The 27,834-nt window shown below is 37.0% G+C and overlaps 1 protein-coding gene across 3 annotated transcripts in view; it reads right to left on the bottom strand.

The window, feature by feature from the left end:
* Positions 1-27,834, bottom strand: part of nck1b (NCK adaptor protein 1b) — a 74,380-nt gene that overhangs the window by 21,611 nt on the left and 24,935 nt on the right. For 2 of the 3 annotated variants that reach the window (XM_053493983.1, XM_053493982.1), the window contains exons 2-3: positions 7,972-8,023; positions 3,991-4,234 (exon numbers count right to left, since the gene is read on the bottom strand). In XM_053493983.1, the coding sequence (XP_053349958.1) occupies positions 3,991-4,216 (226 nt within the window). In that variant the 5' untranslated portion in view covers positions 4,217-4,234; positions 7,972-8,023. Of the gene's footprint in view, positions 1-3,990; positions 4,235-7,971; positions 8,024-23,802; positions 23,910-27,834 lie in introns of those variants that run through there. The other variant, XM_053493984.1, reaches the window with a different exon arrangement.

The following is a 27,834-nucleotide window of genomic DNA, read 5'->3' as shown; positions in this document are numbered from 1 at the left end:
TTCCACAATAAACCCACAAAACAATAAACTGAACACAACATAACTAACAGATAGAATATTAAACCCGGACACTATAATATTAAAACAGGACAAATTTAAGTTAAAAAAGTTGTTCCAATAAAACTATAATAAATAAAAAAAGGGAGAAACCTTGATCACATTTTTTACACTGTACACTGGTCATGCTTATAAAAAAAAAATCCCCTGAGGACTTTCACATTTTTGGACATTACTTCTCCTTTCCCCCCAAAGCATTCTGCTACATTTAATCTGTATCGCGCATCACGTCAGTAACCTCATCGTATTAACACACTTTGTGACCGGGACTTTACTCAGCTTCCTGTACTCCTCTTCTGACCATCGCGCTGTTGTAACACTTTAATTCCCCACTTGATAAAGCTGATGTCATCTTAAATAAAAGAATAATTAAATGTAAAAAAAAAAGCACAGAGATAAGTAACCTTCCCTCATACAACTTCTGATTACAGAGTTACTGCTGTTTAACTCCCTCTCCCTTTTACTTCACTCCCGCTCCCTTTTACAACTTTACATTTTTATTGAAATTATTTTTTTGTTTGTCCAACTGCACGACTTATACAGCTGTAACATGAACAATAGGATTATATTAATGCGCTCGTTATAATACGCTACTGTTTCTATAGCGACAGCTAACATCCACCGACTTGTGCAGCTTACGCACTACTGTAAGTAATAATACACATAAAAAAATTCTAAATAAAACAAAAATCAAACCGTATAATGTTTTTTTTTAAACTTTAGTAGATTTTTATTTAACAGACAATTTTCTTTAATATTTATACTATTAATTTAACAGGGATGGTGCTTTTATTTAACGTTTATAATATTTATTTAAAGTAGACGATTGCTTTATTAAACATTGATAATATTTACTTAAAGTAGAAGATAATTTTATTTAACATTTATAATTTTTATTTAAAGTCAATGGCTTTATTTAACATTTATAATATTTATTAAAAGTATACGATACTTTTATTTAACATTTATAATGTTTAACGACGATGATGCCTTTATTTAACATTTATAATATTTATATCATTTATAATATTTATTTAACGGTGGCGATGCTTTGTTTGCGCTGTGTGCAGGGATGGTAATTAACCATTAAAGGTTTAATTAATGTTAAGAATTTCACAAATTAAAAATGCATTAACCAATAATGTTATGCACAGCTAGAACTTAAACTGAAAAAAAAAAAAATTATTTATTTGTAATTGATTATTTATCGTTAAGATGCTTATATCGATTGAGGAAACTGTGTGAAATTTGCTTTGGTAACTTCGGTGTAAAATACAAAAAGTATTGCATGTTTGTGTGTGTGTGTGTGTGTGTGTGTGTATCCACACCTCCAATATAACTCTTTACATTTATTTTATGTGGTTTAGGAAAAACAGAACCAGAGCAATTACTCAAAAGCAGAACAGTCAAGTGCTCTTCTCAGTTCTGTTGGAAACTCTGATATTTTGCAACACACAGTATTTAGCAATGCTGCGTCAACAAAATCTGCTAAAATACTGGCTTCTGTTTCCTATCCGGATGTTTTGTGCGTTTTATTCGAAGTGGGAAAAAAAATTGGAATTAAAAGCTCAAATAGAAAAAAAGTACATATTTGTTTTATGGTAGGAGTAAACATACAGGAACATAGCTTAAGAAGCATCAAGGAGACCATGTATACATAAAATAAAGATGTAATATCTGGAGGTGATAAAATCACCACTCACATGCTAAATGAGAAGTCAAAACGGTTACACAAGTTTTCTATAAAAGAAACTGGGTAATTTTTCACACCTGCCACTGCAAGTGTCACAATTTAGCTTTTATTTTTATTTGTTTGTTTATTTATAAATTAATGTTTACAAACACACAGGTTTTAACCAAATACGCTGCTCATCCCAGTTTGACTTGAACAGCCCTTGTACGTATACCTCTGTTCAAGTGTTACGTTAATGTTTTTAAACAGTAAATTAGGTTAAAATCTTCCCGAATGTCTCCCTTCAAGACGGCAATTTAGATACTTAAAACACACAATATGTGTGCGTGTGCCTGTGTGTGTGTGTGTGTGTGCGTGTGCGTGTGCCTGGTGCGTGTGCCTGTACTGTATATTCTGAACAAGGTAAAATGTTCCAAACATCTGTGTGTGATTTAATTGTGATTTTGATAAGTCTAATAATAATAATAAATTATTAAGCATTAAGCAAAGCATCTTTGGACTGTTTTATTCTCTTTTTTTTTTTATTATTCTCAGATACAGGTTTCATCTAATTTCATTCTAGTCGTTAATATAACTCCAGTAGATGGAGTGAGAAAACTGAGCGAGCTGCAGGTGTAAAAAACGACTCAAGTACGCCTGCTGTTTACTTTATGGAGTCCAGGTGCATCATAAATAAATAATACAGCTAAGTGGAGTGAATTCTGTTAGATTCCAACATCTGTTTAAAAATTATCAGACACACACAGACACACACAGACACACACCCCTTAGAGGAGACCGTTTTGACAAGGCCCTAGAGGCCCAAGCTGAACCAGAGAAACACTGGAATAAAACAGATTCTCTAAAATATGAAGCATGTCAAAGTCCAGGCTTCTGGAGACACAAAACACACATGTGAAGAAGGAAAAGAAAGGAGAAGAAAAATAAAGGAAGCAAAAGAAGAAAGATTTAAAGAATAAAAAAAGCAAACAAACAAACAAAAAAAGAGAGAAAAGAACGAGAAAGTGAAGAAAAAAACCAAAGAACTGAACAAAACAAAAAGCAGGAAAACAAATAAACACGTTAAACAAACTTGAGAAGAACATAAAGAATAAACCAAACAAACAAACTTAAGGAGAAAATAAAGAACAAACCAAACAAACAAAAAGCAGGAAAACAAACAAACAAATAAACAACCAACACACTTAAGGAAAAAATAAATAACAAAACAAAAGCAGGAAAACAATGAACAAACAACAAATTTAAAGAAAAAATAAAGAACAAACCAAACAAACAAAAAGCAGGAAAAAAACAAACATGCATAGAAAAGTGACTAAAACTAAAAAACAGAAAAGACAGAAAAACTTGAGATTAAGAGATAAAGAAAAAAATTGCCTAAAAACAAACAAAAATCATTAGGAAAAACGTTACAAAAACAAAACTACAGGAAAGAACTGATTAAGGGTAAACAAACACAAATAGGGGTGAAAAAAAAACCCAGAAATGTGAGTATATGTATATTGTATATTGTAAAATAAGTGTGTTTGGTATTCTCGGTAAACACTGGAGTTTGGTTGGAGTTGTATTTAAAGATATTAGCTATTGAGCGCAAAAGCAAACAATAAATAAATAAACAAGTAAACAAATATACAAGCATCCTGGACGCGCTCAATCAAACTGTCCTGATCGTAATAGAAATGCACACAGAGTCTGGAGCACGCCGTGTATTGTAAAAGAAGAGATAATAATTGTTAATCTGTCTCGATGTCTTTTCCCTCAGAAGTTTGAACTCCGGCGTGCCGCCGCTGTTTCTGATTAAGCTCTCGCTTTCAGCCACCGAATCTCTCAGATGTTTATAGCCAATTAAAGTCATTACACCCAACACATGTCCCTAGTTTGCTATATTTAAACCCAGCAGATGTGTCTCTTACCAGGATAATGAACACAAGGCTGACTCCGGTTACACACGCCTCTACACCTGCAGCTCTTCTACACAGCTTTATCTTTAAGTCTAAAGAGCTGAAGAGTGACTCTGCTCTGCAGCTACATCTAAGACCTCTTCCTGTGCGTGTGCAAATCGGTTTTTTTTTTTCACCTAGTATACATGTGGTCACAAACAAGCCTGCTGAAGGTTTGCACGAGAGGAGGGGGGTTAGAAGATGACCTACATATACATATGCGAGAGCGACAGGGCTGTTACTGAAGCGCCGCGCTCGGGCTCGTCTCTCTCTCGGTGTGTCGTTTACGGAGCAGGGCTTTACCTAGTGTGTCTTTGAGGTTCTTGACGATCGAGGCTTTCCTGGCGCTGTTTTTTCGCTCCACGTAGTTAGACGGGACGAAGCCAGTTTTGTTCGTAGCGTTGCGGACGCGCCACCAGGACTTCGAGTCGTCCAGCAGCCAGAGACGCTCGTTCTTCTTGATGTCCAGCTCCTGGTCCTGCTGGGCCATGTAATCGAACTTGGCGATAACGATCACCTCTTCTGTCATCTTGGACCGTCTTCAGCACTGACAACAAACAGGACAAAAAAAAACAAAAGAAACAAAAGGGGATCAGTCTCTCAAAAGATTTAATGTCTGTCTGTTACTAAACACTGCGGGAAAAAAGTTGTGTGCTTTTATTCTTTTAAACTCTGCTTTTCTCTTTTCATTCATTTTATGGCTCGTCTTGAGCACCCACACTTTTATTTCCTGTTTGCGATATGTAATGCTCCAGCTTAAAATACCTCTCTAATGATAAATTTTCATACTGCAATAACATGAGGGAGCACATAATTTTATATGAGGCCACAATAGGGGAGAGGAAAAAAAAAAAAAAACAACTAATTGGCTTGTTTAAACTCAAAAAAAAAAAAAAAAAAAAAGACGACCAAAAGCTGGGTTTTTTTTTCCACCAACTAACATCTTTTTTTAAGTTACGTGAAAATCAAAAAAGAAAAGAAAAAAAAAGTTGAAAAAAGTGAAAGTTGACTAACTGTTGTTACCAACCGAGAAGACGACTCGTTTAGAAAATCTAGCCGTCAAATCGACTGAAATACTTCACAGGTCGCTGTTCTGCTAAATAGAGATGGTACAAAGTGAAAGGAAACTAACACCAGAAGCTGAGATCTTTCACATCCCATATTGTTTCCTCTTCAGTGAATTGTTTAGAATTATTGCGAAAGACTAGAGAAAGGGAAACTGGTTTAAAACACACACAAAAACACACAAAATATCGACCAGAAACACCAGGAAGACTGCAAGCAGAACTGAGTATAAGACTAGAAAGAGGGTCGTTTCTCCTTTCCAGGCTTCAGTAATGGTAAAAATCAAGTATTACCTTCTTCAATTTTGTTTCATTTACCAATGATAAGTAGTCAAATGATATTTAGACACCAGGTTGGTCCATCATGTCCACCTTTCATACATAACATTAATTAAGAAAGCCAATTATTTCATCATTACAGCATGTTTTCTTTATTCAGAAAAGTACTTTTTATAACTCTTCGCTGTTTGGTGTCTGGCTACATCATTACATAATGAAAGAACAGTGATAACCTGGTGATTCAGTACATTCAGGTCATCAGCTGACTTCATCTTATTGCCACATAACGTTGCTGAGTCTAGACCTGAGACAACTGAAGTAACCTCAGATCATAACACTGTCTCCAGATGGTTGTACAGTGGACACGGTGCATGATGGGTGCATCACTTTATGCGCTTCCCTTTTTACCCTGACACGCCCATCAGTCACATGACCTTTTTTCATCTCTCCAAAGTCCAGTCTTTATGCTCCCTAGCAAATGAGAGCTTTTTATTCTGAGGAGTCTCACTGACAAGTGGTTTACTTATGGACACCCAGAAATCTTGTGAATTCTCATCACACCGTATATATATATATATATATATAGTGTGTGGAAATACTCTACTTTCACTATTAAGCACAGATGTAGTTTCTACTACCATGTTTTTTTTTTTACTTTCTATCTTTACTTTAGCATTTAAGTGATCTCCAGTCATGATTTTTTTTTCAGAAAGTTGACGATTCAGCACTAACACTTTATGATTTTAATCATGGTTTTAATGAGGTGTTGGACAGATCTTAACCCAACCAGTCATTATAAATCTTATTTAATATTTTTGGTACCTGATGACAAAACAACAAATAATCTAACCCTTCTAAAACAGTGATTTAAAAAATATATATACACAAAAAAACATGACACTACCACACCTAATACCACCTCTGAACTTGGTAGTGTAGATGTGGTAATCTGGCGATGTTTTGCAGCCACTTTAATTAAATAATTACTTCAGTCCTTCAGTAGGTTTACATACACAATTACGCTATGGTTAGAGATCGACTAGGACATTTAATTGGGCTAAAGTCTTTCTCCCATTATAAATGCATGGAAGGGAATTCGATTTATTAATGAAAGTATGTCTGACCACACTATGACAGGTGGTGATATGCCCCCTTATAATTAGTATTGACTTATTACTTGGTACTAAAGTAAGCTTACGTCAGTATGATTTCATTACCTGCGCCAGTACGGTCTCATTACTTGCGTCAATATTGTCAACAAACAAGTTAGCGAACATGGCAACATGTCAACTGATGATAAAGACAACTTTACAGTGCTGTACGCATTCGTTTTTCACCATGCCTTATCATCTGAAGGCAGACGAGATCGCCATGTTGTAGCTCTATGTTGTTCTAGCTTCTTTCGAGGGGTCACACATTTTGTTTGACTTCCGGGTTAAAACGGAGCATGTGCAGGGCGCGCAGGCTGAGTTCTGCATCCAACTGAGTTATACGTGTAGGAGTAGCTCGACTTACAGCTGTATTATCTGGGTGTGTTAGTCTGACTTTAAGAAGTACGCCTCAGTCAGACTAACATTTAAATTTATATTAAATGTCCTGTTTTAGGCACCTGAGTGGCGCAGTGGTAATGTCCACGCCCTAATTTGATTCCCGGGTGATGTGGTGATGAGCGTAGACTCTACAGGTGAGGAACCGAGAGGGACGTGTAGGTTTCAGGTGTCTCCTGTATCTCAATAGGGAGAGTTCATAAATCACGGCTCCAGAGGAACCATAAACGTCAGTTACGAAAGAAGAAGAAGAAAGAAAAAAAAAAGGAAATATGTTTGCGCTGTGGATTTGTGGATCATCACCTTGAAATGTCAAGACAGCCCTCAAAAGACTCGTTCGCACAGCTGGAACATCTGGCCAATCGGAATTTACAACTGACAGGTCGGTCCAGACTGTGGAAGTAGACCCAGGACAGGACAAGAGTACCTGATGCCCTGGAGTGCCACTTCATAGGGGGAGGATGATGGATTGAACTAGACAAGCCCAAAAACGTGACTAAACGTGACCACATGATCTGTGGAGTGAAATCTGAGTCAGCAGAACATAAACACGAACGCATGAAAGTAAAGCATGTGCAGTGTGAAGGTACTGAAACAGGTCGATGATGGTCTAACGTTGGACTTCAATTCAAGTACTGGAAATTCAGGTACTGATTTTTTTTTTATATCAAGAAAATGTTTAATGTTAAAATTTTTAATTGCTTGTTTTTTATTTTTATTTTATATTTTTAATACCTTAATTATTTAACATAACTTAACCAGATTTTTTTTTATAACCTCAACAATTTATCCTGATTTATCACCATGTAAATTATTTTAACCTGGAATCTTAATTTTAATCTAAAACATTTAAATCTGACAATTTATAGTACATGAATTAAACTTTAAGTGTACTTTAAACGGAATATTTCATAACCTGAATTATTTAATAAACTTTTAAAATTCCCTAAAATATGTTTAATTTTCAATGTTTACTTAACTTAAAATGTAAAATTTTATTTATTCCAGAATTATTTAATTTAACAAATCACAGTTTAATTTTTTCATCTGAAATTCTTTTAACTGAAAATGTATACCCAAACTAAGTCAACCTTAAAACTTCCACTGCCTGGTGTTGGTAATAATTAAAATTTTACAGCCTGATGCTATGACTGTATGTAGTTTCTGTTTGTGTATTTTTATATATATATTTTATTACCATAAATGATTTACCTTGAATTTCTGACATCTTAAAAATGTAAAAGCTAAACTACTACAGTCAAAAATCTTTACTACATGGTTTATTTTAGTTCCTTGAATTAAACCTACTGTAGGTTCGGGGTCTGCCGACTCCTGAGTTGACACCATAAAGACGTGTTAGATAAAATAAAAGTATGAATGTAATGAATACTCACCCGTGCTGCATCAAAGCTGCCCACTCCAAAAAAGAAACTTCTTATTGGACCCCTATGAAAGGACAAAAACAAAAACTCAGCAAAAAAGGACCAAAAAAAGCTTGATTTTTCAAAAAAAAAAAAAAGATTTTTTCTTCACTTTGAAAAGTTTTAGAAAAGAGTAAAATGTGTGACACTGAGCACTGCTTTAATCTTTCTGACCAATCAGTCAAAAACTTTTAAAGAATTAACCCATCCAGCAAAGAGTGCAAAATGCTGGTTAAAAATTAGGATTTTTTTTTTGTTTAAACAAGTAGATGTTGAATGAAAAAAAATGTCTTGGCGAATATTGTAGCTTAAAAAAACGTATGACGGATGTGAAGCAGGCAGTCTGATCATGTCTCTGGCGTCCTGAGAAAACTTGCAAGTCCAAGCACTAGTGAAACACTGGGATAAGTGCATTAGTGTATTAGGGGATTATATAGAGAAAAAGTTTTAGGTTTTTATTCTCATAAACTGTGTTCTGTTATTCTGCAAAAGTTATCAAAAGTCCTGGTTTATACATATTCTGGGACACTGACCAGTATGTGATTTGATATCTCTAGATCAGTAATGATGTTTGATTTGTTTTGCTGGCTTTCAGATAGTGATCTATCGGTCCTGCTCCTTGCTTCAAAGCCTCAACTCCAGCACTCCACGTCACCCATGTTTCTTTTAATCCTAAATAAACAGACGTTCCACTGACGGGTATGTTACCACGACTTTATAGAACCGATGCCTGAAAGCCATATCCTCCTTACGATTTGCCTGTATTTATTTATCTCTCCGATGCCAAACCAAAGACGAGGCACATCCGTCTTCCCAGGAGCGCCGGCGTCCTCAAAGGCACGGCGGTGACATAAAGCATGGCTGCGTGACCGACTGATCGAACGCATCAGGCTCCACATCACGTCTCTCTGGGTCACAGTGTTAACGTGGAGTGAGTCATACCGACATGCTGGATCAGGCCATATATTTGCCTGTCACACTCCAGATGTGGTCAACATGTGGCCAGATTATGAAGTCGGGCCCTCCAGCAAAGACTCGGAGCTCTCAGATGCACAGAACATGATACCAAGCAATCATGTTCTTGCAGTCCTGGAACGGTTTGTAAAATCTAAGCTTTAGCATTTTTGGTCAGTTTTGGTTTTCGAGTAACAAGAGACGCGTTTCCCCCCCCCAAGTTTTCATAAAACCTTTATAAGCCTGTATGAAGCAAGAAGAGTATGAAATGTTCGAGTTTGCCGACTCAGCAGTTTTAAACTTGGGTTTGAACTGTGCAAATTGTTCCTTTAAAAACGAAAATTACAACAACTTCAGGCTTAAATTTTTTTTTTTAAACTGATATTTTTCCTTCATTTGTTTACAATTATATACAGTGAGAACTAAGATTGAGCAGTGCAGTGCAGAGCGCAGCAACATCTTTAAAGGTATAACAGGCATTTTGTTTTATTTCTTATTAGTCCAAATAATCTGATAAAATATGTAAATGATTAATAAATACTGGCTCATGCCATGTTCTCAGAAAAAAAATCTTTTATAACATTTTTAAACATGGTTGTATAATTGCACCTTTTAGCCAACAGTGTCATTATATGACCTTAGCATTCATTAAAGAGTTCCTTTAATAAGAAAAATAAATAAATAAAAAGAGATAGAGACTGTAATGTTATAAGTGTTCTAAGAACCTGGTATAAAACTGACAATTTCTTTAGTCATATATAAATAACCATTAGGGACTTTCACATTACGCTTGACTGCTTTGTACCGCGTTCAGAACGACTCGCGGGGCCCTACTGTGAAAAACATCCTTGACATTTTAATGGGAGGAGCTTATTGTACATGGGATCCAGGTAGAAAACTGACTGAAAACTTTGTACCATGGTTAAAATAACCATTTGAGACCTTTAGAGAAGGTTTGCTAGACAGCTAAATTTTCCCTGACGTATACGGTACCTTCTAACTAATGCACGCATTTAAGATGTAATTTTTTTCCATAGTAACACCTGAAACGTTCTTGTTTAACATTTATGGAAGGAGTCTCCAGTGTCAGCACTTTGTATCTGTTTTCTTTGAGAAGAAATCCACACTTTCTTTGCTTATTTTTCTTTTCTTCTTATCTTCAAAAAAAAGAAGAGAAAAAGATGGTACAGCTACTATAAAATTAACAACAACAACAACAACCTGTTTTGCCCAAGATTCCAAAACATTAACCATAACTGTTAAAAATATAACATTTCTTTACAGTTACATCTGAAGAATTAAACACTCTACTGTTATTGGGAGAATTATTAACGTAAACATCACTCAGTCCTGTTTTTTCTTATAACTAAATACTCCAAGTGTTTTATTTCCTTACACATCACTAACTCCTTGCTTCTTTAAGAAAAACATTTTCCCTTTCACAATTAAAGACGCTGTAATCATCCTGTCTGGTTGTTCAAAACAAAAACACGATCGGGAGATTTCGATTTTCTAAGCTCCACTATTTATTTTTTAGTCCCTTTAAAAAAAGTTCCTAAATTTTTTTTTTGCTACGACAAAAGATACTTTATCGGCGCAAAACATCCTGCTCAACATCTGGATTAGCAAGCCTATTTTTAGTCTTCGGTCTTCTCTGTGATCAACTCCTGATTAACCATGCCTGATCCTGGGTCTGTCCCATTGCTCTGTGAAACGCGAGTCTGGATTCTGAGATCAGATCCTGCGCGTGTCTTGTGTAAAGCTAGTCATTAAGACAAAAAGAAACCGCAGATTAGCACCTTGATTCAGACAGAACTGGTGGTTTGCGTCTGGCTTCCTCGGTTATTTAGGGCGATGACGGTTACTCGTCTGTCTCGTCTCGTCTGCGCTCCTGCCCGTGTGCTGATATCTAGAGATCCCGTGACTTTCCTGCTATTGCTTGATATCTGTAACATGGCTGATGTCACACTGCGGAGATCAGCGTTCGCTTCGTGTGTGTGTGTGTGTGTGTGTGTGTGTGTGCTTCGCCTCAAGTGATGACGAGTGCAGTTTCTGATGGAATGGCCTCGGCATCTCGTTTCTCTCTCTTTCTTGCACAGTCTACACTAATTAAATAAATGAATGCTGGGAGGTAACATTAACAACACCGCTTCTCGGGAACAAAGCGCTGATTAACTCCAGATAGAGGGAGAGGCGCAACAGGACGTCCTACACTCTCTCTCTCTCCTACACACATCATCTCGCTGTAAACACGTTTTTGTGGAGCAGCCTAGAGGAATCTTTCACACGGGCAAGTAAACACCACTGAACATTTACAGTTTGCATGTTCAGTCTCCTTCTAAAGTATTGGAAGAGCGAGGCCAGTTCTTTTCAGTTTTGCTGTACAATTAAAGACATCTGGATTTTAGATGGGAAAAAAAAAAAAAAAAAAAAAAACATGGGCTGTGTATTTATTTATTTATTTTTATGAAACCGTAAAATTATCTATTTATAGATATAAAACAACTAATTTACATACTACCAAACCCAACTACAATAATTTAACACCAGTAACAGTAAAGGTAGTTGGTATTCTTTGTACACTACAGACCAGCTTCAAATTTCAGCGATTCTTTTGCAGAAATATCACCATATTTGTCTTATCTGGGAGAACACCACAGCTCTCCTGACTTTGCTTGGGTTGGTCTGACTGAGGCTGATGTCCACATGCTGTTAAACACGCAAAATTCCTCTGCTTTTAACTTTATCCTCAAATGTCTTATTAGGTTTGATGCGTTTTTCCCTTTACACGGAAAAGACATTTGCTGCTTGTCGCTGTGTTGGAATCCTTTGTTGTGAAATATGGCCACGCTTCAGGCATTTTAACTTGAGCACAATTAGCTTAGCTGTCAGAGCAAGTGTAATTACTGCAAACACGCCGCAGATGCTCTGATTTCCCGTGTTTTAATTCATACAATGTGCACATTCGCGTTAATATAAACATTAGTTGGAATTGTATTATTAGAGCTTTCCGAGTCGCGTTCACATGCATTTTCTTAATCAGGGGAATAATTTTTCGCGTGCGGTGGTACTGAAGAAGTGAGGCACCGAAATCTGCGCTCTGATTCGGTTCTAGTACATACTGGTTATAACGGTACCAGTGCCATATTGGAACCGGATTTCCTGAAATCATAAGATCATCCTTTTTGCTTTACTCCCAGTAACGATAATTTGTTAAAACTAAAGGTTTTTTTTGTTGCTTAGGTGTGACTTATTTAATTTATTGCTTAAAAATTTAACAGCGCAGAATGTCCTAAAGCATAAAATGAAAAACTGGTATTTGAATTAAAAAAAAATTATCTTCACTTATTTTTAGTTGCGTGCTTTTCGGTCACTGCTGTGAAGGTGTGAATGTATTACATCAGTTCATTTGTAACTGCGGTGCAAACAAAAACTCCCCACTTGTGATTAGTATGAAAGAAGAGCATCATGCAGCATTTTTTTTTTTTTTTTTTTTTTTTTTTGAGTCTGAGGGTGTACTTGCTGCCGAAACAACTTATCAAAGAGCATAAACATTCATTTGGATATCTGCAAACAAAATGTGGAGCGATACTTTGGGGAAGGTAAAAGTTTCTTAAAGCGAATCTGTACTGGTGACGAGACACGGATTCATCACAACGAGTCTGAGAGTAAACGGCAGAGTCTGGAACGGAAACATCCTCAATCGCCGGCCGAGAAAAAGTTCAAAAGTCAACAATCAGCTGAAAGATTCATCGATGCTTACAGTTTTCTGGGATTCTCAAGGACCAGAAGTATTGGAACCTGATCAGGAAAAAGCTTAAACAATTCAAGGACAGTGCTCGTTACAGTGTGACGCTTACTGAAGAGCTGACGACCGAACTTCAGATTAAACTCAGGAGACCGATATCCGAGAGCGTCGTGATCTTGCATGACGATGCACGTTCACACACTTCTGCCCACACTGTCGACAAGTAACAAGTTTTGAGGTGTTAAAGCCTTTCACCTGTTTAGTTCCCTGAAAGGGGGACGGGGATTCACTTCTGAGAAAGCTTCTCTGTGGTTACCCAATGTACTGCAAGTCTGTGCATCTCTGAGGACTTCTAGGAACCTGGTGTTGCTAATCCAGTAAACATCGCAACATGTAAAGGGAAAGAAAAAATAAATACTATATATATATATAACTAAACAGCTCGCAAAGTTCAAATAAATGCCTCAAATTCACAAGTTCATAAGGGAACACAACGGGAAGCTGATAACTAACCAAAGACAGCTGTTTTAATATAAACAAGTGTGTTGTACATCAATGGTTAAAGACTAACCACGTTCACTTTATAGCCAAGATCCACCAACAACCTCCACTTCTCCTTCTCTCTCTCCCTCTTTCACTTTCTCTCTCTGCTTCCCTTAAAGTCCTGCTTCAATATCATTATATTTAAATAAACAAGTTAGACATCAAGATCAATTTAAACTAATGAACTATTTTCTGTAATAAACTGGGTCGTTATTTAGATTTGCTTCAGAAGAACCCATTCACAAAATTTTTGAACATACTACAAAACATCTATGTTAACATGAACCTAACTAATAATTCCTTATTTAGAATTAATTACAAAATAGTATTACTTACATACAAGGCTTTAAATGGTTTAGCTCCCACATACCTAACCAGTCTTCTGATACGCTACAATCCACCACGCTTCTTAAGATCACAAAACTCCGGACTTCTGGTAATTCCCAGAATTTTAAAATCTACAAAAGGGGGCAGGGCATTTTCATATTTAGCTCCAAAACTTTGGAATAGCCTTTCAGACAGTTTTCGGGGAGCAGACACTGTTTCCCAATTCAAAAGTAGACTCAAGACGCATCTCTTTAATCTGGCATACGTGTAAATTATCCCATAACTTCATACTCCAGTACACCTATCCTGAATGGCAACTACGTTAATTCTCTCCATCTGTTCTGTATTTTTTCTACCCATCCCGAGGCAACGGGAGATTGTGCCAGCTTCAGTAGACAAAGGCCAACCCTGCGAGGTTTCTGAGGCATTCATGTTAATTTAAATACCTTCTGTTATATTGAACTTTCACCTGCACAACACACATGATGTTATTTCTATCTGTTATCACCCAAATGAGGATGAGTTCTCTGATTGAGTCTGGTTCCTTTCAAGGTTTTTTCCTATGGCCATCTCAGGGAGTTTTTACTTGCCACCGTCGCCGTCACCCTTGGCTTTCTCATCAGAGACATTTCATTCATCCATCTCATTATTATCTAGACACATTTTTCTCACACTAAAAAATTATTTTATTTTTGTGAAGCTGCCTTGAGATAATGACTATTGTTAAAACCGCTATATAAATAAAATTGAATTTAATTGATATAATGAGAAGATTATGCGATGAAGCAGAGTCAGTAATCATCCTGAAGTTGATTATTTCCCCCATTGTTCGTTTCCCGTTATGCACAAGGTGCATCTTAAAAACAAACGAGAAAACAAAAGGGCTTAGGCCACACGGATTACTGCAGAATTGTGGCGTGATCAGTCTGTGGCACTGCTGAGGCGTTACTGCTCGTCTGTATTGTTGAGTCGGGTGCTTCTCGTTTTCCTCCCAACAAAACCTCCTTGAGAATCAGGTAGAGTGAGTTGGGTGGCCAATCTACCACAATGATACCAAGTTCAGCAAACCAGTTAGTGAGAGTTTTAAAAAGAAAAGAAATCTCTGGAAAAGGAAATCAGCGATTTCAAGTTTGTCAGCAGACAGAAGCAGGAAGTGCTCTAAAATTTGGACTCGATAAAACACAGTGGACCAACACCAACAGAGGACATGTGATACCAAATCACGACTGGCTGTAAAAACTTTACACTTGGCTTCAATCAACTTGTGACTAGGTTCTTCTCCTTAGCCCAGGTAAGATGTTCTATCTTGATATAAAGACTCCAACCTCACTTTACTCCTTATGAAGCTCTCCCAAGTTCTCCAATGAATATGCTTACAAAGTGTGGTGTCAACGGTCGTCCTCTGGACAACAGTGAAGTCAGCAGGCTTTCCATGCGTGTACCGTCCCTGACTTATAAAGTTCCGTTCCAGGAGCACGTTCATAAGTTGAATTTCTTATGTCTGACAAAGTAGGTCTTATACGCCTTGGACACAAATATACAACGTAAAGCAATACATGACCAAGTCTCTGTCCTCTTTCCCCACACTGCCATCATGTGACCGAAAACCTATTTGTCTCAGGGATGTTTTTCATTGCATTGAACTGTAAACTCTGTTTTGCTGAGAATTTTCCGAAATTAGGATTATTTACCATCGGGACAGATTTACAGGACTGACATTTTCTACCATTGTGCTCCCGGACTGGTTCATTGAAACCGGTGAGACCGATAAATTTCTCTCGCACACACCCTCACACACGCAGACAATATACCGGACTTTAACACATTCACTTACACCTCAAAAATATTGTATATAATTGTAAATATCGGTACGCATGCATTGCAGTGTCTATTTTTTGTACAATACACAAGCGACTGCCGCGATTGAACCGGAAGTAGAACCGCGGTCTGTTTGTACCTGCGGAAATTCGTAACTCGGATGTTCATAAGCCGGGGACTACCTGTAACTCAAGAGATGCACAGTTATAGCTGTGTGCCAGGATCATCGAAATAAAAAACAAAAAACACAAAGACTTAAAATATTTCACTTGACATGTAATGAATCAAGAACGTATTACAGTTTCACCTTTTGAATTCAAGTACTTTTTGGATTTAATTACATGACCCTGCCAGCCCCTCATCTTGTCTCTTCTGTTTTCATTCTGCTCTTCCCCTGAACAAACAGCTCATATCTTTCTGCGGGAATCTTGACACAGCAAGTTTCAGCCAGGTCTTCATCTCTCCATATCCACCCCGGCCTGTCTTACTGTAAATATTTCAAGAAAGGGGGGAAAAAAAGAGGAAGAAGTGTCATTCGTTTCCTGTGCAGCCTATCTCCAGTCTCCAGCTTCTGCTGGTGCGACGAGCCACATCAGTTAGACCGACGCTGGAACACGTCACGCTCGTTCCCGGTTTACACATGCGGGACAGCAAGGTTCGCGCTAAAAGGAAAAAAAAAAAGGTAAAACGACAGGTGAGAGCGCGATGAAATGAAAGCCATTCGTCACTGCCTTTGACATCGTTTCGGCTTCGGTAGCTCTACTAGAATACGGACGCACAGGAAACCTCGAGCTGAAATGAAACGCCAAGAGGCGCTACGCGATTTATTTGATAATCACACTTCACACGACATAGCAGCTTTGTACTGCGGATGCACGCTGTAATGTTTATCACGGTGATGCTTTTTTTTTTTGTTGCAAAAGCACCTTGCAATAACATCATCATCACAGACAGAATTTTTGTTAAGATCATCTCACAGCACAGATCATTCACAAATACAACAAGGGTTTCAACTGAAGAAAAAAGACAAATTATACATTCTATACATTTATAATTAAACTTGCCACTCAAAACAGTCTCGTCTAAAGTTCAAATAAAACAGTCCGTTTGTCAGGAACCAAGTCCAACTCCTTCTACCTTCATCATGGTGGAAAAACCTAACGTCGGAGTGAGAGACGCTCTAAAGACTATTATGGATCAGTGCATCAGAAACTCTTATCGAAGCACAAGTAACAGGAGACTACTTGCAATACAACGCCAATATACCTCATAATAATAATAATAATATTAATAATAATAAATTTTAACTCTATACAAGTTAACATGACGGCATCATAAAAGGTAAAATTTGTGCCTCGATTCTTTTTGGGATGTGATTGAACACACAACATGTATTTAAAAAAACAAACAAAAATAATAATAAAAAATGCCATCGATTCCAGTGTTAAATTCTAGTCAGCCCCCCCAAAAAATGTATACACACTTCAGAAAAAGAAAAATAGCATGATGTATATTACATTAATAATATTATATTATCACGATCCTGCCTTAAATGTATTTCGCCAGCAAAAAAAACAAATAGAAACATAAATAGAAATAAATGATTAATTGTACCAATTAAATCAGACTTCATAGTTGGATTTGATACTTTAAATGCAATTCCTAAATTTACTGAATATATCCAGATTTTATAAAATAACGAAACCCGTTTCCTTCATAGGCCTTTTGTCAGCATCACAATGAACTGCAGCTCAGCACGTCTTCCTTCCTTATGTCCGCATTTCTATCGATAAATTGCACGCGTTTATCAGCCTTTTGATCAAAACGCTGTCTTTTGTAAAGTGAAAGTACAAGCTGCGGGTTTGCACACGCCGAAGAACATCTTTATTTCAGTCATAAATTCACAATCACATGCCAGCTATTATTTCCAAATAATGGATGAAATAATTATTTAATGCTGGACACAAACAGCAAAAAACATTATTATTAAAAAGCATTAAGCACTTCATGTTCACAAAATAAATATATATATATATACATATAAAATATATATATATATATATATACACATATATATATATATATATATATATATATATATATATATATATATATATAGGCTCAGTGGTAGGTGTTTCGTCTGCCGTGCGGAAGGCCGGGTTTGATTCCCAGCCACTGGAAGCAGTGCAGGTCCCAAGCCCGGATAAAATGGGAGGGTTGTGTCAGGAAGGGCATCCGGCGTAAAACCTGTGCCAAGTTGTTGTGCGGACTGGGTATTCCGCTGTAGCGACCCCTTGCCGGGCGCAGCCAAAAGACCAACAACAAATATAATATAATATTGTGCAAATATGCATAAAAGTGACTTCTTAAAGTGACTTGTTATTAAAGTGATTTGTGCAGTGTAAAATAACAACTAACTGTTGTTTTTCTTGTTGTTACCCAATTACCTAATTCCATATGCGTTATTTAAAGTATTGAAATCCTCAGTACTGTTGTAGAATGTAGAAAATCAATCACTAAACAAAAACAAAGAAATTTGCAAGTGACCCCAAACTTTTGAACGGTAGTGTGTATATATATATATATATATATATATATATATATATATATATATTTTTTTTTTTTCCATTCATGTCTTCTGAAGGTGCTCAATGTCGACACATTTAAACATTTTAATAAAGAGATATGTTGACATTCACGAATCAGGACATTTGCATAGTAACACTATCAGATAGCCTTCTATCAGAAAATGAAATTAATTTCAAAACCCAATTAAACCGAGGCACTTCCATGTCCTTCATTGTTTTGTCCCTGTTAAAACATTACAAAAACTTTATAAGAAACTTAATAGTAAAACAAAATAAAATGTTTGCTTCAGCATTGGAAACAATATTGTTTTAGGTTAAGACCTTCGTTGTACTTGGTCTGGCTTTTAGATAAAGTCCTTCCATGCGCCATCTGGCAGATATTCAGTAAAGAACAACATATTTATTTAAATTCCCAAATGTTACTTGTAGGATTTCGCGGCATGGCGCGTGCCGAATTGCGGCAATTTGAGGAAAACACGCACTCTTAATGCCCACATCTGTATATGAATATATAACATATCGCAATAAATTTAGCATTAAAAATATTTATTTATTTATATATTTTTTAAATATTTATATTTATATATATTTCTTAAGTGTGTATAAAGTTTTTGGCTGACTCTTTATATACTGTATGTATGTCTGTACATTAAAGATATTTGTAAAATAATTATTTGTGGTGATGTAAGATGAGTAATACAACACATCAAAATGTTTTTGGGAATTTTTGTCTGTTTGTTTGTTCACGCATCACGTAAAAAACGACTGAATGAATTTTAAAGGGGTTTTCACAGGTGTATTTTGCAGAGGTTGAGGTAACAAAGAGTTTGTTTCATTGCAATTGGCAAATGTACTTAATTCCGTACACTTCGAGGTAATTCGCTTAAATTTTAGTTCATTCCAAAATTTAACAGACTGCGTTTTTTAAAACATACTTAAGAGTCCTCGATTTAGGGAAAGAAATCCATTGTTTATCAAGTTTGTTTAGAAATAATAATTATAGTGGATGACGGAGATGCACGCTGATCAGTAGCAATGTATCTTTTTGTTTAATTTAATTCAAAGGTAAATGTTAAACTTTGTATTTGCAGTTAGTTGATAAACTACTTTTTAAGAGAGAAAACTAATGTTATAAGGGAATGGGCTACTTGTAATTACTCATGTTCAATTTAAACTTGAAAGGTATTACTCAACTTTAAAAAAAATTTTTTAAGGTTCGTGGTCTTAAAATTTGTTACTAAATCAGGGTAATATTGAATCGGGATATTTAAAAAACAGTGATAGTTTCAACACCGTAATATTACTTGAATCTGCACTGTATCGTGCTAATAGGTATGGAGAGATCTCTGGTGATTCCCGTTCGTTCACTTAGTGATTTATTTTCTACATTCTACAACAATACTGGAGATTTCAAAACTATGAATTAACACATATGGAATTAGGTAATTACACAAAATCATCAGTCAGTTGTTATTTTAAGACACAGAGGTCAGCCTTTCTATAATAGTTCTTGCAAGAACAGTATTGTGTCAGATACATTTGCAAAACCCATCAAGCTCCATGATGAAACGGTCTCTAATGAAGACCTTCCCAGGAGAGCAAGACCAAAACTGACCTCTGCTGCAGAGGAGAAGTTCACTTAAACAATTAAGAAACCTCGGATTACAGCTGGTATGAAGGATTTACAGATCATAAGTACATCTCAGATACATCTCAATATCAACTGTTCAAAAGAGAATATTGTGTATTTTGGATAAAATCTAAATCAGGAAGCATTATGAAATTAAAGTAATCCCAAACTTTAGATTTCTTTTTGTAGTATAAGTAATCATACTACCATTATTTTCCTGAAGTGTGTATAATTGTGTGTGTTTTTGAAGAGCCAGCACTAGTGGGCTGTAAAAACAGAAATAATTAATCTTCGTCTCGCGTGTTGATCAGAATCGTCCTGAAAGAGCATGACACTTTATTACATCAGTAATATAAGTATATGTAACGTGGGAACTTTAAAACCCAAGGCCCGTTCTTCAGTGTTGTTCAAAAGCAGCCTTAACATCAAAGGAATTGTGCACTTGTCTGTGTATCTTTTTTTTCTTTTCCCCTCTCAAATCCAGAGTTTTGTTAGTTTTTTTATTGACATTTCAGCCACATACAGCTGGCACAGTAAGACAACTATGGTGCTACATAAAAGAAACGCAGAAATACCCGGGGCTAGACGAAACTAAATTATAGCATGGCACACGATACGGCGTGAGGTGCACGTGTGCAGGACGTGTACAAACAGCACAAGACTCGAGAATTACGACTAAAAACAGAACGCATGCAGAGTGGAGGAAAGTGCAGAGCTGACTGAGACGTACTTCTTTCGAGAATTAAAGTGCAGAAACATATTAAGAAATAACGAATAGAAGAATAATGATACACGTGATGAGTGTACATTTACATTTAAGCATTTGGCAGACGCTCTTATCCAGAGAGACTTACATTTTTATCTCATTACACATCTGAGCAGATGAGGGTTAAGGGCCTTGCTCAAGGGCCCAACAGTGGCAACTTGGTGGTTGTGGGGTTTGAACCTGGGAATCTTCCGAACCGTAATCCAATGCCTTAACCACTGAGCTACCCCTGGTAGGTGATATGATATTGGTTGTATCGATGCAGTAGTTTGCCGGCGTTGCTGTTAGCCGATTTAAAAACGCAGCTCATTAAAGGGTACGTTAGAGCCTTAACTTGTTCGTCCGTCAGGTTTACATTTTGTTGCGTTTGTATTAGGATTTATTGCTATTTCAGCTTCTCATGCCCAGATTCACATCAAATACTAAGCTGATTGATTTGACTTTCCAAGTGATTTAGAGAGTACTGAGAAAGTAAAAAAAGGATAATAATAATAATAATAGATCACATTATAGCATGGTCTTGGTTAGAAGAACAAGATTTTACATGAGATTATTTAAGTGCAAATTGTAAATGTTTTTCTGGTTTTGTCTTGCAAAATATGTTTTTTTAAATCTTGTTCTTGTTAATTCAATTAACATCAGCTATTATAGCTGAACTGCCTCCCACCCTACACACTGTAATAATGCAGATCATTTACTGCTTTCTGTTTCACCCAAATGAGGATGGGTTCCCTGTTGAGTCTGGTTCCTCTCAAGGTTTCTTCCTATTACCATCTCAGGGAGTTTTTCCTTGCCACTGTCGCCCTCGGCTTGCTCACCAGGGACAAACTGACCATTTTGATTCATACAAATTCACATTTCATACAAACCTAAATAATTCTTTTGACTGTGTAAAGCTGCTTTGCGGCAATGAAAATTGCTAAAAGCGCTATACAAATAAAATTGAATTGAATTGAATTGTTCTGGTAAAAATAGTTTTCTTATGATAAAACTTAGGCAGTGCAAATGTTTGCGCTTTATAGTTAGGGTGGTTCTGCAGCGCTGACATTTTGGAGCTTCTTCACCCTTTAATAAATAAGCATGGGTAATATTTGTATGGCCGATACAGCATCTTGTATATATCGTATCTTGATTCGAACGGGTGATAACTTCTTTTTCCTACCACTGGGTTTATTTTGAATAATTTGTTGTTTTGGTACTGTTCCTATTCTGCTTGCCGTTTATTTAATATATATATTGATTTATCAGTGGTTTGAGGTCAGAGGGTGGGATTTAAGTCAGGTTTACAAATCGAATGTGGAGACGTTCATCTAAAGTTACCGGTTACCTCAGAAATCACCAATTAACAAACAGCACCTCAGATTAGAGCCGTTATGAAGGATTTACAGATCATAAGTAGCAGATACATCTGGATATCAACTGTTCAAAGGAGATTATTGTGTATTTTGGATGCCTGAGATTCTGCATCACGATTTTATAAACATCTTAATTCAAGAGACAAAAGAATCATGATACCAAACTGAATCGATTTCTTCACCAATCTGTACTGTAACTGTGTTTACATGTAAACAGTGGATGGGAATCATCGATACGACATCACAATATCTAAGTGTCGATTCTATTAGTATTACGATTCTGTAAGTATCATTATTTTTTTTAATTAATCTTGATTCAATATTAACTTTTGTTTAAATCCTAAAACATATTTAGTCGATAGTTTTCTATGTGAATAGAACAATTCAGGATTACAGAGGAACAGCAACACGCCTCAACTCTCTAAGGGAAATGTATATAAACTAAAAATTCATTTATAAAAAAGTTTTTATATTCAATGTGGCGATACATAAACTGCCACACAAAAGAAATCACGATATCCAACTGATTCAACAATATATTTTTTTCAAATAAATCTGATGAGAGACTCCGGCTTTACATTAGACGTTGAAGCATCTAATCAGAATATAACTACTTCTCTAACAAGCGCAAAGTGGTTCTCCCTGCTTTTAAAACTTTTAATCTTTTGGAAATATAGAAGTAGTAGTCGTCGTGGAAAGTAATTTCCTTTTTTTACAACTTTAAGATTAAATTAGGATTGACATCTTTTCTCATAAATCCCACCTACTGCATTATGATTGGCTACAGGAAATCAGTCTCGGCCTGCGAGTGGGTTCGATGCTTTAGTTACTTTGAAATGCAAAGAGTGAGAAGTTTTCTCAACCAAGGTGGAAGACAGAGGTTTTTTTTTTTTTTTGACTTATTAGAAACTCCTTCACTCCTGTTACCGTGTGAAGAAAAAATGTTTATTCAGAAACTATAGATCAGATCGAGTGTTTACACGACTAATATTTAAGGTTCACACACCTCTCTCTCTGTCCCTCTCTCACTCTGTGAGTGTTCAGACACGATGTGGTTTAATTCAGAGAGGATTATTTACTCTTATTATTAGAGAAACATTAACGCACTAAGTGACTATAATACTGTACGAGGCCAGGAAACAACTGCTGGCAGTTAAGAGACGGACTGAAAATGCATGTATATTTATTGCTAATGCAGTGCATGCGTGTGTGTGTGCTCAGGAGCATCAAAAAGTGCGTGAGAAAGTGTGTCTCCTTATACACAGACGAACAGGATATTAATTTATTAATTTTGGTTAGTTTTTGTCTCGGATGATGATTTACAAATTAGAATTTCATTCAATTGCCGCCTGATGCCTGAGCACACACACACACACACACACACACACACACACACGACTATAAATGAACATTTCTCAGGTGTCAGGTGACTATAAGTGAACATTTCTTTTCCTTCTTTAGACATGCTAGGACAGGACGCAACCGTGGGACAATCTTGTGTGAATCTGCGCCGCGAAGGAGACGAGCGACTGGAGCACGAATGTCGAATGTGATGACGGGAAGTCGGCGTTTCTGTCCTGTAGTGTGAACCGTTCTGCGTTAGGCCTACGCTATGCTAAAAAATTAATAAATAAATACATTTTTTTAAAAATGCTCCCTCCGGGGTGTTGAATCAAAACCTTGAGTGTTTAAAGGAACGGCTCATGCGTGTCTGAACATATGTGGAGAAAACAAGGAGGATTGTTTTTATTATTATTAAAAGAATGTAAGCATTTTAAATCACATAAAAAAAGGTTATACATTAATACACCCTGGATATCCGTACAGAATTAAAGAACGTGTATTATACTGTGATTAACACACGTCACACTGCTGTTTAATAAATAAACAAATAGAAACAACACTGAACTTTTAATGGTGAAAGAACATCGAGCACAACCAAATTCATTTTCATACCCGCGGCTCATTACTACAGACGGCTTCTACTTCCATTATTCAATTAAAAGCATGTAGTAGTAAAAGTACAGAAGGACACACACACACACATACACACACACTTACGGGAAAAGTCCTACCTTATCTAAAAAGCTCGGCATCCCGGCTGAGGCTCGGGCCGAGTGTCAGAGGTCATCCTGTGACATTATCTCTCTCTCACACACACACACACACACGCTACCCTGCGCTCTAGAGACCCTCAGTGCTCACACACACACACAGTCTCTTTCACAGGATACTCATGTTTAGCTCCTCCTCTTTTAATAGTCTCTGCTAAGTGACTCATGTATATACACACACACACAGAGCATGGAAGGAAAAAAAAAAAAGAAAAAAAAAAAAAAAGAGTGCACTTTTGCAAAATGAAACAATCGAGGTCCTCAGCTGCATTCACAGGGTTGCAACCCTCACCACAACAACTCCTGACTCCACCTGCCACACACACACACACACACACACACACACACACACACACACACACACACACACACACACACACACACACACACACACACACACACACACACACACTTCCTCCTCTCACTGCTGCACTCAGACTAAAACAGAACAACAAAAGAGTTAAAGGATGGAGAGAGAAGGAGATTAAAAGTGTGATAACACTGTGCTGGAGATAGCGACAGATAGATACAGACAGATCAGGATAAATAAACAGACAGACAGATTGACATACAGAAACAGACAGATCGTTAGACAGACAGACAGATACAAACAGACAGATCAAGATAAAGTGACAGACGGATCAGGACAGACAGATGGATGGATAGTTTGATAAATAAATAGACAGAGAGAGATAATATTTTTCACATTACATGATGACAAAAGATTACTGTATGTGTTTCCAGATGTGACGCAGTTCAGATTTTTTTTATCCCCATGTAAGACAGATGTTTTTATTTTACTTTTTATTATATATATATCTAGAGTATATATCTGTTTTTAGGGCTTCCTGAATGGACAAATCCGATGTGTTTTAGACCGGATCGGATTGGAGTCACTTGTGTCATACGTGGTTATAAACCGGATTTGCATCTGATACGCAGTCATGTGACCTGAACGAGAACCGGCGGGTCGGATATTTCTGTGCATGCGTAGTGCACTGACATCAGTCAGCGCCAGCAGCGCAGGGATCTCATAATCAGTGTGAGAGATATCTGATGAAATGATGAGGCGCCTGGCCCTGGCCCTCTTCCTCCTCCTAGATCTCGACACACACATATACACACACACATATATACACACACAGCCGACAGACTGCTCGCCGTGCACTAACATTGTATCCGTAGTTTTAAAGGCCTAGTGATTAAGTGATTAAGTCTTTTTATTGTCTCTAATTGAGATGAGGGTAAATAAACCACAGGTGTGAAAACAACCTCAGAATGTACCACATTTGACCTCAGGTAGCATTTTGCTCCCCCTCTCTGGTGAGGTTTTATTATTATTATTCTTTTTTAGGAATAACACACACGCACACAGCTGAGCTTCACCCCTTGGCGTATTATAGAGTGAGGAGCGCGTATATAAGGTGGTGTCGTCCTCATCTGCTCATTTGCAGGTGAAGACCCTCGGGGTGAGAATGAGAATGAATATGAGAGATATAAAGATAGAGGAAGACAAAAATATAAATAAGAGACAGGTACTGTGAACAGGCAGTGTGTGACAAAGCGAGGTAGGCTAACAGATAAAGAGGCTGAGACTGAGACACGCGTTCACCACATCCTTTCAGCGCGGTGCTGCAAACACGTTACCGTGGCGACCGCTTAACCTGCAGCAACACGAGGACTGGAAGACTCTCGAGTCCGGGTGAAGGCTAGTGGAGGCCAGGACGGGACTGACGCGGGAAGGGCGGGCAAAGAGAGACACAAAAAGTGGTACACATTAGATAGATAGATGGACAGATAGATAGGCACACGTAGACAGACAGACAGAGAATGACGGAGACAGATAGACAGAGACGGACAGACGGATCGATAGACACACAGGCAGACAGACAGATAGATAGATTGACAAACAGATGGATTAATAAAGAGACAAAGAGACAGATCCGATGGATAGACGGACAGGCACAGGTTGGACAGGACGGACAGGCACAGGTTGACAAACAGGTAGATTAATAAAGAGACAGAGAGACAGACAGAGAGAGACAGACAGACAAAGACAGACAGATAGACAGACAGGCAGACAGACAGACAAACAAGTAGACTGATAGAGAGACAGACAGCTAGACAGAAACAGAAAAGGATAGATTAGATAGATAGACCAAATAATAAGAAATACACAGAGAGAGAGAGAGAGAAATAGTTGGACACAGAGCAAGAGAAATGTTGAGCGTCTCTAACAGATCACGGTGAATGAACGGTTACTATGGTAACATTAATCATCATCATCATGATCAAAGGAGAAGTCTTGGTTGATTTAGAAACGAGGAAATGTATTAGAAACGCCTCACCATGACCCTGACATCATCATCATCATCATCATCAATTCTGAATCGAGCCTGACTTTCACACCAGTTCCTCTCAGATACTCTCCCTAAATACTATTCGGATGATGTAATACTCCGAGTGACCAGAACACGGGTTGTACGTAGGCCGAACCTGTGACAGGAACGCAACTCAAACCCACAGGAAGGTCACATCACGTCTCTGACTATTCCTGTATAAGGACTTGTAATAAATTGCAGCCTTTTGCGCAGGTTCATACGAAGATCTTTTATTTTTAAGGCAAGTTAACACCAAATGCTGTGTTGAAATTCACCCACAGGAAGTGAAGATATGCTACTTTGAAGGTTAAATGGAAAATGCCATTACATCATAAAAACATAAAATAATAAATAAATTTAAATGTTTTTTAATAAATCTTAAAATTTAACAGATGGCACTGTACATTTTTAATACATGCTTATGAGTGTGCAATTAAATTCCACGCGAGTACATCTAGTACTAAAAAAATAAAATAAATTACAAAAAAAAAAAAACATGAAACCTCTTCTTCTTCAGGATACAATGGAAACTTTACCAACATATCAATGCAGACACGATGCGCGCACACACAATACGGACAAATATTTATGAACACCCGACCTTCTGAGTTTGTCTCCAAACTCGTGCCCTGAGGAAAAATAAATAAAAATAAAATCACCCTTCACTGGAACCAACAGGCCTGAACCTGTTCCACAATTAAACTAATTACTGATAAGTTACTGATTCGATTGCAAAAAAAAAAATTTTATGATCCCCTTTTTTTTTTTTTTATCAATCCTTAAACCTAGTATCAGTTCACCTGCTACATAACTCCTACAAACATTTGACCTCTCGCTCTCGGGATGCTCAGCAGACATTCAGACGAACATGTTAAAAAGACGTTTGCAAAGTTGTAAATCTACTTTTCTCTTTCTTACTAACAAAGCTGAAATAAGTGAAGTGACAGAGCTGAAGGCATTCGACAAGGAACAACTGTGACTTGCTCAGAGTACGACATCACAGTATGCATCACCTTACAGTCACTAATGGAGTAAAGGTACAGACTCGACATACTGTACAAGCGCCATCTGTGACAGTTACATCATAGTGGAGGCTTTGAGGTGGTAATTCTCAATGATGCAACAGCATCGCATCTGTGAATATAATCCTGTGTGTAAGAGACTGCAGTCAGTAACATGTGAGACGGGGAAGGACATCGGCTGCTGGTCCTCTCAGGGACACTGATGGTATGATAATACCGCTCTTTACTAATTACATCAAATATCAAGTAACTCAGATTCAAGTGATCAATCCTTCGTATAAGTACAGCGCTCAATATAAGAGAGAAAGGGTAACTTATGTTATGATTGTTATTTTACTGTTCCCATGTATTCTCAAAGAATGTAATATGATGTTGCGTATTAAATGTTTGCTAAACGGTTTATAAAATAGTACGTGTTAAAATTTGTTAAATAATTTTGTTGTATTTGTTTAAATTTTATTTAACTAATATTTATTAGAAGTAATGATTTATCTATTTATCAGAAATAGTGATGTACTTTTTTCGGTAAAGGTTATCGACCACTGTGTAACCTGCAAAGCTGTCAGACACAAGAATTAAAAAGTGATTCC

The sequence above is a fragment of the Clarias gariepinus genome, chromosome 4 (genome assembly GCF_024256425.1).
Source record: "Clarias gariepinus isolate MV-2021 ecotype Netherlands chromosome 4, CGAR_prim_01v2, whole genome shotgun sequence".
NCBI lineage: Eukaryota > Metazoa > Chordata > Actinopteri > Siluriformes > Clariidae > Clarias > Clarias gariepinus.
The sequence above is the reverse complement of the archived record's forward strand: the minus strand, read 5'-3'. Positions and strand labels throughout refer to the sequence as shown.